The sequence below is a fragment of the Melanostigma gelatinosum genome (assembly GCF_949748355.1).
Source record: "Melanostigma gelatinosum genome assembly, chromosome: 20".
Classification (NCBI taxonomy): domain Eukaryota; kingdom Metazoa; phylum Chordata; class Actinopteri; order Perciformes; family Zoarcidae; genus Melanostigma; species Melanostigma gelatinosum.
Window position 1 is genome coordinate 19,688,378 of NC_136653.1, and position 17,309 is coordinate 19,705,686.

A 17,309-nucleotide genomic window follows, 5' to 3' on the forward strand; every position below is an offset into this window, starting at 1 on the left:
ATAGTATGTCAGTGATGATATGAGGCTTTAAGTACAGGCTCAATAGTTCACTTCACAGTTGATTCACAATACAAATCTGAGATTGAGTGGCGCAACGTCCCTAGATCTTTGCTTCTGAAGAAAAGAGTTTTTCAGGGTCTCTTTGTAGGGCTCCTTTGAGAACCCTTTTCATCCAAAGAACCCTTGCTGGAAAAAGAGTTCTTCAAGGATTGTTGAAAGCATGTGTTAAACCCACACAGCCCCAAAAACTGTGCTGCACCACGTCAGCCCCCGACCCATAAGGGTTCTACATGAAAACCTTGGAATATACAAATATTTTCGGTAGAACCCCCTGTTTGGGTTATTTTTGAACCCCATGGAATATAAAATGGTTACCGGTAGAACCCCCTGGGTGGGTTTTAGATGAAACCCTTCAATATGAGATATAAAGGAATATACAAGTGTTCACAATATGGTTCAAGGTGTAACCCATTATGCTGGTTCCTTGGTAGAACCCAGGTTTCTACCAGGAACCAAAAAGGGTTCTCCGATGAGGACAAGCCGAAGAACCCTCTATGGATCCAATCAGCACTTTTATTTCTCAGAGTGTAACGCTCACTCATTATAATATGTTGTATCTTTTTTGTTTCATCCTCACAAACACTATAGTTTAATGCTAAGCTAGGTAGCTGCTGGTTGTAGCCTTACATTTAGCTTATAAGCATATTTCCCAACATGTCACACTACTCCTGTAAGAAAATAAGGCTTTTCGGCCACTATTCTAGACAGAATGACTGAATAAGATGGAGATGTTGTACAGCGTCCTCTTCCTTGACCAGAAGTCCAGAAGTCCCCGCGCTAACGAGCATCGCGTCATGTTCTCAGCCTCTTTTTACGATTTGGTACCACAGGAGGGCAAAGGAGAAAGGCGAGCTATTGATGTGCCAGAGCTTCTTGGTGACCATACTGAATGCACATGTGGCTTTCCTTTCTCCCCCCGTGACAGTTTAATTGCATTTCCGATATAAATTGATCAAAGGGCCATTGTGAATGCACGTTGGCCTGCCACATTGATTTCCGGGAGAGGTTTTTTTTCCTCTTAATTTGAGTGGAAGGGCTGCAGTAAATTCACCTCAGCAGCTGGGAGGGACGAGGTCACTGCAGCAGGCGCTGGAGTTCGATACTCTCAGCTGCCTTGAAATATCCTTCAGGGAGTGAGGAGGAACTCTTCAGAACCACAAGATCTTTCTGTTTCCATAGAAATGAGAGTCGACACAGCATATGTCACACTGTCTATCTCGCATCTCAGCCGAAAGGAGAGGACTCAACGGTTATTAACTGAATTGCCGTGCCGGCAGAGATAGGCGGCTTGATAGACAATCATAGAAAAGGACATTGCAGCTATAACAGCGGGAGAAAGATAATAATGTTGAAGTGGATTGTTTTCAGCCAACTGAGTCGCTGTTGGAAGCACGTACTGTAAAGCAGAATAGAAAACAAATACAATTCTGCAGGATGTTCTCCTGGCTTGGTTAGACAGAAAAGAGAGAGGATTGTTTTGACCAGACTTCAAGTGGGATAATGAAACAGCGCTCCGCTCTAGATCCTAATCCGAAAATGCTGAAATTCTGCAACACACTCGGCTGGCTTGGTTAGACAGACAGAGAAAGGAACGAAAACAGTCATTTTTACCAGCATTCAAGCAGGCGAACAAAATAGTGTTAAAGATGCTAATCCACAAAGCTGTTCGTCTCACATGTGCCAGCTTTGCCCTGATATAACAGCATGAATTAGCAAAGCTCCCGAGCACCTGGGATGAAAAGCTTTTTGATATATGATGAGAAGAGAGACTTTGCAATGTGCTCCCACGTGACCCAGCTGCAACGCACAATATATCCCCTCAGTCTGTCCACCGGCAGAGCCAAGAACGCTGGTCGACACGCAAACACCTCGCGCTCAACGGAAAACACGGAGTCAAACGCGCCGCCTCACTCACGCTGACGAGGCCTCATCCACGGACTCCGGAACCACGTGCTGCAAACACGTGTTGCAAACACCCCCCCCCCCCCCTGCAGTTATTACCGTGTCCCTTATTAAAGACGGGAAACGGGAAGTAGGCAAGGACGCAGTGGGAGGGGAAACAACTGGACAAGCTTTTGATGAGTTCTCAGAGATAAATATGTTTTTGGTGTTGGAATTAAAATGTCAGCGCATGCTAAGCTGCTGTTCATGCAGGAAAAAAACCATCAAACAGCAGACAGACAAATATGAATGAGAAGCTCCACAGACAGGTGGACTCTGGTGCTCCTCTGGCACGTTGGTCTTGTTGCTGATCCATCAGCGATCGGCAGGCGGCGGACGTGCGCTCGCTCATGCTGGTCCTTCACAGGCGTCGACCCACCGGCGTTCTGTTTTACAGCACTGTGCTAATGTCGCCGTGGCCCTGCGGTAGACGTAAAAACACAAACGGCACGATGACAACCTGCATGTAACAATAAGCAGTGAACGCGCCGGCTCTGTGTTTTTCTTCTTGGCAGGATGTGAGTTTCACAGAGACGAGGTGAAGCCACGAATGTGTCTCGGGATGACGCGATGACAGTTTACCAAAGATGATGTGAATCTGTTAAATAACACCAAACGCACTCATCAAAGCTGTCGGCGTTTCTTTGCCAAGGCCCAGATTGGTCAGATCATTCATATGAGCGTGGCGTTTCAGAAATACTGTGATTCGACTTTGAAATTTGATTTTGTTGACATCTTTGGTTCAAAGTGCTTATTGCGTCTTCTTTTTTTCGCTCTGCACTTCTCAGAGATCACCCGTCAATCAAACTGTGCAGCCAGCGCTGCGATGTTGTTTTCCTGCTCACTCTGCCGATTTCTGCTCGTGCCAACTCGGAGATGTCTCCCTGCAAAGAGAGAGCTGACACTTGGTGTTCATAAGAGCACATTAAGCAAATGTGAACGCTTCCATGAGCCCGGGTTTGAATCACTGCTGCGCTGTAACAATTAGCAATAGAGAGCTCCAAAGTGGACATTTATTCAAACGAAAATGCCACAAACTGTTGCTTGAAATCGTTGTGTGGGAGCTTCAGGTATCCACATTATTCGATTTTATATTGTGTTTTTTTTTTGCAACAGCTTCACTCTGATTCGGATCGAGGAGACGGCAGCGTGAGGTACGTCCTCACAGGCGAGGGAGCGGGGTCCCTCTTCAAGATAGACGAGAATTCGGGGGACATCCACGCCACCAAGAGGCTGGACCGCGAGGAGAAGGCCTACTACATCCTCCACGCCAAAGCCGTCAACCGCATCACCAACGAGGCGCTCGAGGGCCAGTCCGAGTTCGTCATCAAGATCCACGACATCAACGACAACGAGCCCCGGTTCACCAAGGACCCGTACGTGGCCAGGGTCCCCGAAATGTCCGACATCGGTGAGTTCCTGCCGTAAACGTTCCTCACAAGTCCATGAACTCTTCATGCTGAACGAATACAACATACTGCCTTTCCCCACCCCTGAGATAGTATATAGGGACATTATTTAATGAGTTAATAGATACAAAAAAGACAGATTAGTAATTAAATAGTCACAATAATTACATCCACATTAAAATGATAAGAGGTTTTGTGTGCACAGAAGGCTAAGAGAGTTTCAGTTTGTATGTTAAACCATGTTTATTGATCATGAAACACACAATAATTCAGTGTTGACACAGCTGAAGGTGTGTGTGTGTGTGTGTGTGTGTGTGTGTGTGTGTGTGTGTGTGTGTGTGTGTGTGTGTGTGTGTGTGTCAGCGGCTGGATTAAAAGGCTTATGATTCAAAGAGGATAGAGACGTTATGAAATGCCAGTCGTCCTGGATCAATGGGTCTTTATCAATCATAATAACAATGCAGACTCAACAAAGAGGGCCCGGCTCATTAAATGAGAGGAGGAGCTGTTTGATGACGAGAGAATAAACAAGGTAAAGCGTCTCTCAGTGTGACGATTTCAGCACTGCTGCAGATTATCTTTCAAATACAGGATTGTATTTATTAAAACAGGATTTAATTGAATTACCAGCTCCTTCAGCTGCGTCTTCACAGGGAGTAATTGCAGATTCCATGTCTGCAGAGCCGGTTTCTCAGACGGCACCGTTCGCTGTTTTTCGTATTATCATTCAGCACCAAATTCAACTTTAATTCACCGTGCACTCCTGCTCTGGCTGTAAAAGTGCAGAGTGGCCTCATGAATACAGATAAACAATATAAAAAGGCCCCGAATCAATACTTGCATGAAAACATGGTTCGAACTCTCTGTTCTGCGGCGCTTTCAGGGACTGAGGGACATCGGTCTTGCAGCCCGGACATGTGACAGCGCTGTCACTCGGTTCAGCAAACCCCGAGAGAGAGAGGCCAGCACTTATCTAAGGGCAGCGCGGGTGCCCATGGCAACAACCGAGGTGTGATGTCACCGCTTGGCAGAGCATGTGTTCACGAGTGACTGCGTCGCCGCGACGCTGCCCCTTTAATTGTGACAAACACTTTGAGTGTTATTACAGTGTCACGGCTCTGACATTCTTCCCTCGGACTCTCGGGCTGCGAGGACTTTGACGCGCCCTCCCTTTGACAACTCAACGATTACAGTCCACGTAATAAGTCGACGTGCTTTCTGCTCTTACGATTTCTTCTTCTTTTTTTTTGCTCCTCCGTCCATACGGATGACATTGATTTTTAAAGGGGGGGGGGGAACTCTCCTCTCACCCCTTACAGATCATAGCTGACATCGAATTAGAGAAGTTCCGTGGGGTCGTTAACCCATCGTATCGCACGATTCTATATTTGTACCACTTTGCCATTAAATATTTCTACTCAATTAATTTTCTTCTGCATGTAATGAGGCACCACTTGGCCCCGCGAGGCGCCATTTGGGAGGTAGCACTTGGCTAACCGTTTCCCTTTGTTCCACTGAAATGGGGCTCCAGCCTCTCTGGAAGAGAAAAAGGTTCACGGTCGTCCGCCTGCGATCAGATATGTGGCTCCTCAGACACTCCAGATCTGTGGATACACCAATAGGCTTCTTGGGGTTTGCAGAGAGCCGCTTGTATGCTTAGAGAGAGATACACTTAGAAAAATACATTAGGACTTATCGATTAGCCGCGAAAATCAATCATGTATACGGGTATAAGTGGGCGAGGATAAAGATTGGTTTGGGTAATGCAAAGGGACAGAAATGATCAGTCACATTCTGCACGAGCGCGATTAGAAGAGGACCCGACACCTCATCATCAGGAGCATCAGCTTGACCAATTATCCAGCAGGCCATTTTCAGCAGTATTGAAGAGTAGATCTAAATCATTCTCATGCATCTTACCCCCCCCTTCCCCAACAGGCACCTCTGTAATTCAAGTGACAGCCAGAGACGCAGACGACGCCACGTACGGTAACAGCGCCAGGGTGGTGTACAGCATCCTGGAGGGGCAGCCGTACTTCTCTGTGGACCCAGAAACCGGTCAGTGACGAGTTCAACGTGCAGCTGTGCGTGCTGTGCTTCGTGTTCGTGCCTCCGTCGTGTTGCTTCTCCTGTCTAGCGTAGGAAGTGTGATGTCAGCAGAGAAAGTAACCTTTTTCTTCAAGGACCTTCTGGAAATTATTGTCTGCGTCCTGGAGAAACGGGCAGCGTTTTAAGGGAAGCAAGTGAAACTAAATTCGATAAAACGCATGAAAGTAATTGATTTTCATTGGGATCAAGTTAGAATAATCCTGTTTTGTCTCTTCTTTTGAGAAAAACAAGTTTTTTTTAGAACTAAATTCAACATAATGATAAAGTTCAGATTTCCGAGACTTCCGTTGAGGTCTTTCACTGCAGAAATCCTGAACATCAAAAGTGAAAACCATGACTCAGTGTTTGTCCTTCATAATCAAAAGACAGGGGGCTGCTTTGTTCAGCTCGTACCAGAAGCGCACATACGAAGAAAAATCCATCATAAAGGACAATATTACAATAGACCAGCATGCAGTGCAGCCACAAAGGATGTTTGCTTTCTGACGATGTGCATTTCTTCAGAAGAAAGTCTCTCATCCTTCGGCCCTGACGATGCCGCTGCTACTGCACTCTCCACCTCCACATGGAACCCGCAAGATTACAACCTTTTGGCCAAACACGACTAATCACTGACACTGAAGCAGGAGGCAGGAAATAAAAAAGATGTATCGCAAAATTACCCCCGGAATGCTCCGAGTTTTCCCTTTTTAAACCGGACCAAAAGCGCCGACACGTCAGCCTCCTCTCGCAGGCTGACGGGCTGGGTGGGGTGGGGGGGGGGGGGGGGGGGATTTGTAGTAGGGAGAGCGGCAAATCACCGACCCCCAAAATCTAGCCGCTTGCTAGTTTTAATCATTGATGTGCGCTTTGGAACACATCCCGCTCGTGTCTTTTTAGCTTAAACAAAAGGGAAACGACGACAGAAAAAAAAAAGCCATTAGCAGATTAGTGCAGGGATTAACAGTAATATGGTTTATCCCACATGTGGTATGTAAGCTGACATCCCCTCTTTCACAAAGACATGCCTGGACATCACATTATAAGCAGGCTTTTGTGTTTCCCCCTCTCCTCCTCTGTGTGTGTGTGTGTGTTGCAGTCATTAAGCAACAACAAAGGTCGACGGAGACACGGAGCTATAAAGCGGCTGTACGTTTGTTCCTCTTCCTGAAATGATTGCTGTTCCGTGAGATGAATCACAAAAAAATAAAAGTTGCCTGCGTTTCCTTTTTTTTGCCACGTTGTGTTTGGGAGGAAGCGAGGAGCCAGTCGGAGGGCCAGGCCTGTCTGATCTGAGCCTCGTGATGAGCCGACGTCAGCCTCTCCTCCTCCTTATTGTTTGACATGCAGTGAATCATCTATTCACACTGGAAGCCATGATGCTTGTCAAAGCAGTTTATTTAGCGTGAAATTTGTGTTTTTCATCTTTATTCTCTCGCTCCACGACGTCTGTCTGTTTTTTTATTTTTTCTTTCGCTTCAAGTTTAAACATGTAATGGCAGACGGGGCTTAAGGGGGGCTCTGATGGGAGACGGAGCACACCTTTTGAATGCGCTGCCAATTACCGCTTCCCTCGGTCTCTGTCCCGACTCCAGCTGGAGATCTGACGAGTCAGCGCGGAGACGCGAGCAAACCTGCACTTGAAAGGCCGAACATTAACAGAGTCTTAATTCCAAAGAGGAGATGAATGATGCCGAATGCATCTGGAGGCGAATGTTGCGCGCAAGGAAATGAAAGGGAGACGCCGTGGTTGGTCTTAGGGTTGGATGGGCCGTTTGGTCCGCTTGCCATTTTAATCACGAGGACGCAGACACCAAAATGTGCTCCCGCGTGACCGCCGAGCGCCGTGCCGCTGCCCCCTACTCGGCCAGAGAACTGACCTTTCAGCAGTAAAATGTTGCTGGTGGTTTAATTATCTGGCCTGTCGATGCATGAATCAAAAAATTCATTCACTCAACACAGGCAGGCTTATTCTAAGAACTATTTCAGGTGAGTACAGTGATCTTTAGATCCACCTTATGATGAAGGTTATGTCGTATGGCGGCTTGATTTGGAGAAGGTTGTACACAAACCTGCCAGACCTGCATGGTTTAAGAGACGCGCGCACTATTTACAGCCTCTGTTCACACTGAACACGTCATTGTTGTATCACAGCTGCATTCACACTGTATTTGTGCTGCAAGTGACGACTATTTCCATTATCAGTGACCCGGAGAGAGTCACACAGACCTGTCGTCTTGCTCAGGGCGACAGCAGATCAACAGGATACGCCACACAGAAGTGGATTACATCATCTGGAAGCTGTGACACATTAGTTCATTTGCATTAATTCCAGATGCAGCTCAGCAGTGTGTGCGTGTGTGTGTGCGCAAAGTGCTTCTAGTCATAAATCTGATAATTGTGAAAGTCTAATAACATTATGAAAGAAGTATGACGGCTGCTACCATGTGATATTTCATATGGGATCTTGCAGCATTGGTGTGGTTGATACCATTTGTTACACAGTTTTGGTGCAGTTGGTGTGGAACCAACTGCACCAAAACCCAAACGGGTTTAGTTCACCGTGTAGAAAACAGAGAAAAGCAGAAGATATTTGTCATTGAGGAGTTGAAATTAGGGATTTTTGGGCATTTCTGCTTGAAAATGAATTGATACGATTCATCAATTATCAATAGTTGCTCGTTATTCAATCAGTTATTGATTCATTATTTCCACGCTGCACTGTATATTGTTGATTGTTCATTCTGCACATATTACAGTAACTGTAACATTATAGCTGCATGCTCCTACATATATATATATATATATATATATATATATATATGTATATATATATATATATATATATGTATATATATATATATATATAGCTGCTATTTCTAAGATTGTGTGTGTTGAAGGGAATGACCTTTAAAACGAGCTCGACTCTGTAAAATAACTGATAAACTGCATATTTTAAGATCGCCAGTTTTATTTATTTGTCCATTTACAAAAATACTATTTTCTATAGTTTAAACTGATCTGATGCTCCTGCACACCCAAACCTTATTTCTAAAAACATTGTCAATGAAACATTGATAACATCTTTTAGGAGTGCAGCGAATGACTATTTTAAGTATCGATTCGTCTGCCGATCAATCATTTTGTCTGTAAAATAAGGAAAAGGCCCAATAAAGTTCCCAGAGCCAGAGGTTTTGTCTGAGCTTCAGTTCACAAGCCAAAGATATCCAGTTTTCTATCGTACAGGGCGAAGAAAAGCAGCAAGTTCTCACATCTCGAGAGCTGAAACAAGAGGATTTGTGGCTTTTTGGCTTAAAAGATGACTCAAACATCTATTGAATCCTAAAATATTTGCTGATTAAATTTTATCTCAACTGCAAATGCCTTTGTACATACTGAAATAAAGCAAATGAAGATTCTTTTGAGTCTCCAGATTGTAAAAGCCCTTCTGATTTCTGGCGGTATGAATACACTTGACTAGGCGATGGAATAACCAGATGGGCTTTCTTTTTTTCGTTGTAAATAAACTCCCACCATAAATCAGTGCATTTCTCTTCAGGCCTGATCAAGACGGCCCTGCCCGGCATGGACAGAGAAGTCAAGGAGAACTACCAGGTTGTGATCCAGGCTAAAGACATGGCCGGACAGATGGGCGGGCTCTCCGGCACCACCACGGTCAGCATCACCCTCTCCGACGTCAACGACAACCCGCCGCGCTTCACCAAGAGTGAGTACGGCCTTCTAGAACCCCCCCCACGCACACACCGAGTGACCGATACTCGGCCCGTGGCAGTGTGAGCCGGTGCCAGGCAGGCAGCCCCCATCTGGTGTCAGTTTCAAAATGAATTTGGATTATTGCAGGGTGCTCTGGCTTTTGTGCCACTAAGGCGGGCCTCTTAAAGGCAGCGAATAATTAAATATAGAGCCGTATGACAGAGCGAAGGGTCCTGCAAAGTGCATCAGATCAGCCCCGTAATCCCTGTTAAATGAAGAGAGTAGGTTCACTGGTTTTTATCTGCTCTACTCTCCCTCTCTCTTTGTCTATCCCACACTATTGAGTGTTTCTTCTGCTGCCTTTCACTCCATAAAACCGAAGTTCTCAATTTAGTGCTCGACCTGTCCTTGGTGCATTTCTTTTTTCCTTTCTTTTTGTTAACCTCTCGCTCATCAATCATCAATCCTCCCCTTCTATCCTCACTTTCAGTCCAACACATTGTCTCCCTTACTTCTCCTCCTCCTCCTCCTCCTCCTCCTCCTCCTCCTCCTCCTCCTCCTCCTCCTCCTCCGTCGTGCATCTGGCAAACGGCAGCCGGATCAGATTGACAGATTACTGGTGTCGTCGCATTTCCCCCCTCGGTAACGGCAAGCGGCGACTGTACAGTGAGCGAGGCGACCACGCGACCGCAGAACTCCCCGCCGTCCCCCCATTTATCACTCCCTCCTCCCCCCTAGCAGACGCTGTCATCTCAGCCCCTCCACCAATGAATGAACAGTGCGAGGAGGGGAGACGGGGATGGAGGAGGGTGACAGGAGGGGAAGATAGAGGAAGAAGGAAGAGTGATGCAGGCGACAGAAAGACAGCCTGTGATGGAGGGAGTGGGGGGGGGGCAGACAGAGGGGAAGCTTGAAAGAAGGAGAAAGAGGAAGAGATATTGTAATGGGACACCCAGAGGAGGTAGAGTGTCAGGAAGCGATATCATTGTTGTCTGCCGGAGTGATGCCTCTTCTTTTCCACCCATTGCTAAATACCTGTTAGCCCAGGGAAACCTTCTCGTACTGCGTCGCTTTCAGTGTGTGTGTGTGTGTGTGTGTGTGTGTGTGTGTGTGTCAGCGTCACTGAGACCTGCCGACTCAGGCGTTGCCAAAACACTGTCAGCGTGTTTTATTAGTGTGTCAGTGCTGTTTGTCTCTGCAGGCTGTGTGTATATCGCGCCCGCTCCCTCCCGCGGTCCAGCTATTTATTTAAGCATACGAGATGCCGCCGCGGCCGACAGGCAGCCATCAATTTACCCGCCTCAAACCAGGAAATCATCTCACCAAATAAAAAAAGACGAAGAAGAAGAAGCAATTCATTTACGTTGAGCAAAATTGGCCCGGAATTTATGTCACATCCTAAACTCCTGAGCAGTGAGTCAATAACGCTTGTAGCAACTTAACGTGAAAGGCCAAATGTCTGTTTTGGAAATTAAATATGTTTCAGCGCATATGAAATGTCTGCTCCGCAGCTGATCTACACACGTTGCAGCACTAACTCTCCCACACGGTTTCTCCGTTTCACGCACTCTCCCCCTTCCCGGCCTGGCTGGCATGGTGCTGTTTTCCGATTGGCTCTGACTCACCCTCTCCCTGACTTGCTCCCTTGTATTCTTGCTCTCTGACTCTCAGCCGCTCACACTCTCTTTCTTTTTCATCCACTAACAGGGTCATGAAACATGTACGCAGGTTATGATGCACGACCGGTGTCAGGGGTGGCGGTGTATTCCCTTTGTCGTTGTGAATTCATCTCGGGTTTTCTCGATTCTACATTTTATTGTGATAAAAGGAATCGTGAAAGAATTGCATCGTTGTGTGTAAAACAGGGGCGTGACCTGACACTCAACCTCTGACTCACTTACACTCCAAAGCCTTTCCTTCTCAAAACTTTTCCTTTTCCTTGTTCATCTTTTCATGCGAACGGCAAAAATCACAAAGACAATATTCTGTCTCTCCAGCCCTCTACGAGTTCAGAGTGCTCGAGTCCATCGAGCTCGGGTCTGCCGTGGGAGTGATCCGGGCCATGGACGCCGACATCGGCGAGAACTCGGAGATGGACTACAGGATCATCGGGAGCGACAGCCCCGGCATGTTTGATGTCACCACCAACAGGAGCACGCAGGACGGCGTCATCCTGCTGAGGAAGGTCAGCGACTCTCTGTTTGTGGCCTGCGAGGGTTTTTAGAGTGAGGGGTGTAGACACGTCCTCCTCTCTTTTCAAAATCCCATTTGATTTACTCACTAAAATGACTGAACAGCGTCATCTTACTGCTGCTAAAATCCAGATGAGAGAAGCTCTGAACGGATAAAAAGCTTTGATTTTGCGATCACCGTGTGGCCCTGAGTTTCATCCATCAGGCTGCCCCTAACCTCTGATTGGTCGAGTTTATTTGGGATTTTGAATTCTACATTTTTTTAACAAACCAAGACAAGACATTGAAGTTATGATCATTAAAAGTTCTCTGTCCAGAATTCAGAGCAAATCTGTGATTGATTGATTGCCTCCACGCAGCTCTCAACATGGCAATGGCTGAGCCACGCTGCTAGCAGTAGCAGCTACGGTGCTAGCTGCTAGCTGCTAGCACCGTAGCTGCTAGCTGCTAGCAGCTACGGTGCTAGCAGCGGTAGCCTGCGAGGAGAAGTTTAGATTACAGAACACACTGGAACAGCTACTTTTACTTTTACTATTACTACTACTACTACTGTGATAGTAAATACTATGACCAATACTACAGCTATTACTATGACTACTGATACTCCGTCTTCTACTACTTCTTCTAATTACTAATACTTCTACTACTAATAATACTTCTACTACAACTACAACTTCTACTACTACTACAAATATCACTACTACTACTACTACTACTAGTACTTATTCTAATGCTACTAATACTTCTACTAATAATACTTCTACTAATAATACTTCTACTACAACTTATACGACTACAAATATCACCACTGATGATTTTTTTAAGCCACAGAAACTGTTCAAATATCAAAATGTTCAGCTCTTTCAGGAGAGGGGTGATATGACTTTTCATATTTGTAATCTTTAAACTTTTTGAATTATTAAGCTTTTTGCAATTTGTTTTTGAATTGGATATCTATTTTCAGCAATGTTTTTGCGATTAATTTCAGTTTTCAGCATTCCAACGCATTTTCAGCAGGAAATGCTTTTTCTTGTTGCCTTTTGTAGCCGCGGCTGTAGTGGATGTGGTGTGAGGACTGAGCATGCCCTTATTCTGGACCTACTATTTAAATGCTTTTAACCGGTCCTTCGAAGCAACATATTCCTCCCATTGACGTGCGGTCCGACACCCTGCCTGCCTTAACGCGGGACGGCGAAAAATGACCGACTCATGTTGTTATTCGTGGATTCAGAAAAACGACTCGTTCCATCTGGATTTTTCACGCTTTCATTGGCTGTTTCCCAACGATTGTGGACCCGGCGTTCTTAGGAAACCTAACTGTGATCCAGCTGTTCCTGTCATTAAAATGCACCGCTCCCTAATTATTCCCGTCAATGAGGGGATACCTTCAGTGGCTACAACTTCTAAAAAAAAAAAAAAGAAGCTTATAATGAAAGCTAAACACACCGCCAACCTGCACTGAAATGCACAACGACTGAAAACATTAGCAGCCGTGCAGGAATTAGGCTGCTAATCATTGTGTGCAGTCCATAAATTATAGACGTGTAACAGCAGTGTACAGAAGATGTGGGATTATAGGGGATCACACATGAAAAAATAACAAAGCTGCTCGAAAGTCTGTACACCAACTGAATAAATATACATTATATTACTAAATATACATATAATTACTGCTAAAACGACCACAAAACGTTTCCACGTGATTTCACAGAATGCTTTGTTATCATCATCATCTGTATTTTAGGTGCAGATGTGGTGGTGCTGAACAGATGTGTCCTTCAACGTAATGCCAGTCATGATACTTTGTTTTGTACATTTCAGTTATTTTTAATCTTTTGCCCTTATTAATAGATTCCAATGTAGAAATGCTCACAACCTTGTTACTCCCTGAAAACTGACAGTGGGAGGTGTTTTTTTTTTTGTACTTTCCATCATGCATTCAAATGAAACGGCATCTCACCACCGACACGCGATACTTTCTCTTATTCACTGATCCAAAACGCTGATCTCTTCAATCAAAACAACAACAGAAATGAACGGATGTCAGCCGGCAGACATCAAGACACAACTTTGATTGTTTCACTGAGTTTGGCAGGGATCAGGAAATCAGGTTGAAAAGCACAAACAAGAAGTTGGCATATCTTTGTTTTCTTCCTGAAGAAACAGAAACAAAGTGCAAAAGAATAATAAGACTCAATAAAAGACAGTGTAACATTACCGAACATACAATATTTGTCTCATTTATATACGCTGCTTTGTCCAACCACAGTCCCTCGCTAAAAATACTTCCATGCCGTTTTTGTACAGCAACCCAACCGTGTTGTTGCCAAAATGCCACACATCAGTCACATTATTCTGGATGTGGCAGCAGTTAATGAAAGGCCTTTACATGTCCAAAAGGCAGGTCTGATCCATGCAGCAGCCCATGTGTATCCATCAACGGTCTTGTTAGCCTCCTTGAAAGCGACACTGAGCCCCTTCACACTCGCTCATTAGACCATGCTCGGGAAGCGATTGCCAGTTTAATGAATACAATCCCAATCTGACCTGAAATTAAATGCGGCAGGATGCTCTGAATGGATGCGAGTTTACACAAAATCAACAGCTGAACGTGTTGCTGCATACAAATGAGAGTTTTCAAAGTAAACATTAAGGGGCAAACAAAAAGTCACTGTAGAAACTTATTTTTATTTCAAGAAAACAAAAACCTGTAACGTCACAGTTAAAGGAACGTCTGTCAGCACACGTGAAGTAAACAATACAAAAGGTTTGATGTTGTCAGGGACTTATTTTCCCAGGGTTCAGTGTTCAACACGTTGCTATTTTCCCTTTGACGAGTTATAGCATGTCATCTTCAGCGAGTAGAGCTGTCAAACGTATTTTTCAGGTTCAGGTTAGAGCTGGAACTCATTCTCATTCTCAGATTGTCAAAAACACGCTTATTTGTACCCAATCCACAATCTTTACCGAAACCTAATGTGTTGCTGAAACCCAAGGGGTCCTGATCAAGTGTCCTTATGTGACGAGTTTGGAACAGCAATGGGTTGGGGCAACATAGGACCTTCGGAGCATAGGACCCTGGGAGAGCACACGTAGAAGTGGGAACATATTAATGACCCTGTTAAAGTTGCTAAATTCATTCATTTTGCTCTCTGTGGCCTCGTTTTTCACTCCAACATTAAAGTCCTGCACTTCTCAGGAAACAGCACAAAAACACTGTAATCTACATACAAAGTGCCCACACGTGTTACCAATGTTGTAAAAGGAAATGGAGGCTCTATGTGCCGTATACATTGAACTATTTACATTTTTACAGCCTCTCGTGTCCTCTGTGTTCAGCAGCCTTTCACTGGATTTTTGTCACAGGCAAATCAATCATGGCTTCGTAGTTGCGCTGAGGAGCTTAGAATGTAATGTTTTATACAGGATCTGGTTCAAGCAAATCATTTGATGCAGGATTTTAAATGAGAATAAAAATGTTTTTGATGAAATATCACAATTTTAAGCTGCGTTTTGGATACCTTCTCTGACAGAAGCATTCGTCGCACATGATGTGCTCAAGGACCGTCAGAAATATGACAAATGTGATGGTGTAGTTTTGGCCATTGTGTGAAGAAAACATGCTTTTCAATGTCGCCGGCGGGTGTTAGGAAAGCCATACATACTGTACTCACTATACTTACAGTGCTTTCTGTTTTTTGCAGCCTCTGGACTTTGAGAGGAAGCGTCAGTACAGCCTCCGTATTCAGGTGGAGAATTCCCACATCAACCCCCGCTTCTTCTCCGTGGGCCCCTTCAGGGACGAGGCCACCGTCAAGATCATCGTGGAGGACGTGGACGAGCCGCCGGTGTTCGAGCATGCCAGCTACGTCATGGAGATCAAAGAGGACGCAGCCAGGAACACCACCATCGGCTCCGTCAGCGCGTCCGACCCGGACGACAAGAACAGCCTCGTCAGGTACTGAACCGCGTCACATCTTAAGGGACCATATCAGGTTTGGCATGTCAAACACCATGGCCTATCCCACAATAAGAAGGGCAGGCCATGGGATGTGGCCAGAAGCTTAGGGAGAAGCTACTAAGCGAATCACAGATATTATATTAGTGGCAATACTGACACATTTTTACACTGGAGGAATTTTTAGTCTAGTGGACGCCATTTAATGCATTCAATGGCCGTGGCAGGTGATTGGATGAACCATTTGTCAGTCAAACTGTTGCCGAAGCCTGTCGGGAGAAGAGTGAAAACACCTTTTCCATTGAGAAAAGCCATCAGTGCAGTTCTTTGCTCTTCTTTCAATGAAGGAATACCTTCCAGTTCTGATCTACCCTAACCTCTTTAAGAGTTGTTGTTTTGAACAAACGGTCGCCTCTCCGTGTCGTCACGTAGCTGCTAGTAGCTGCTAGTAGCTGCTAGTTGCTGCTAGTTGCTGGTAGTAGCTGCTAGTAGCTGCTAGGTGCTGCTAGTAGCTGCTAGTTGCTGCTCGTAGCTGGTAGTAGCTGCTAGTAGCTGCTAGTAGCTGCTAGTTGCTGCTCGTAGCTGGTAGTAGCTGCTAGGTGCTGCTAGTAGCTGCTAGTAGCTGCTAGTAGCTGGTAGTAGCTGCTAGGTGCTGCGAGTAACTGGTAGTAGCTGCTAGTAGCTGGTAGTAGCTACTAGGTGCTGCGAGTAGCTGCTAGTAGCTGCTAGGTGCTGCTAGTAGCTGCTAGTTGCTGCTCGTAGCTGGTAGTAGCTGCTAGTAGCTGCAAGTAGCTGCTAGTAGCTGGTAGTAGCTGCTAGGTGCTGCGAGTAACTGGTAGTAGCTGCTAGTAGCTGGTAGTAGCTACTAGGTGCTGCGAGTAGCTGCTAGTAGCTGCTAGTAGCTGGTAGTAGCTGCTAGGTGCTGCTCGTAGCTGGTAGTAGCTGCTAGTAGCTGCTAGTAGCTGCTAGTAGCTGGTAGTAGCTGCTAGGTGCTGCGAGTAACTGGTAGTAGCTGCTAGTAGCTGGTAGTAGCTGCTAGGTGCTGCGAGTAGCTGCTAGTAGCTGCTAGTTGCTGCTCGTAGCTGCTTGTAGCTGCTAGTTTCTGCTAGTAGGTGCTAGTAGCTGCTAGTAGCTGCTAGTTGCTGCTCGTAGCTGCTAGTAGCTGCTAGTTGCTGCTAGTTGCTGCTCGTAGCTGCTAGTAGCTGCTAGTTGCTGCTTGTAGCTGCTAGTAGCTGCTCATGGGACGGGGATTTGCTTGCCTGACACAAACACATTACTTGAAGCCTGGCAAGAAGGATTTTTTTCCGTGACAGTGATTCTTACGTGACTTCATGATAACCAAACAAGTGGATGTTTGTTTGTACTTTGATGTTCTTCGCAATAAACAGTATTAAAATACATAATGTGCCCTTAGTAGAGAGAGACAAAGTTCACTGACCAGACTTCGTTCACGCACGTACAAAACTATGCAAGTATTCTATTATATGGGAGTAATGGCAGCGGGGTATGAGGCAGCACCTTCCACTCCGTCTCAAAGACGTTTTCATTTTTATGATGCACTAAGGGAGTTGGCTCTCAAGGTTGAAGTTCCACCACTTTATTGCAGGTGTCAAATATGATATCATTCTCTTTTATCACCCATCATCAAGGAGGTAGCTACCCCGTGGCATTTAAAGCCACGCAGAGGAGGAGGAGGAGGAGGAGGAGGAGGAGGAGGATGGCCAGGAAGCCCGGGGGCTGCCTGGCATGAGGAAGTCACTGAGACGGTTATCTTTAATAGCTTGCCACAGCACACGCAGACAGCAGCAGTTAGAGACAGGGATATAAACACTTATATCCCTCAGTATGCAAGGATCTATGATACATATGATAGATGTATGATCTACAGCTGATGATACTCTTTCTTATTACTAGTCAGTTGGTGTCATCCCAAGCCGGTACGATGGA

General features: G+C 45.5%; 1 protein-coding gene across 1 annotated transcript in view; it reads left to right on the plus strand.

Moving 5' to 3' along the window:
- The window catches only part of LOC306794051 (cadherin-6-like), a 69,729-nt gene that overhangs the window by 23,418 nt on the left and 29,002 nt on the right, over positions 1-17,309 (plus strand). Inside the window, exons 3-7 of the mRNA XM_079291916.1 lie at positions 3,118-3,412; positions 5,349-5,468; positions 9,058-9,225; positions 11,210-11,397; positions 15,109-15,362. Of these exons, the coding sequence (XP_079148042.1) occupies positions 3,118-3,412; positions 5,349-5,468; positions 9,058-9,225; positions 11,210-11,397; positions 15,109-15,362 (1,025 nt within the window). The remainder of the gene's footprint in view (positions 1-3,117; positions 3,413-5,348; positions 5,469-9,057; positions 9,226-11,209; positions 11,398-15,108; positions 15,363-17,309) is intronic.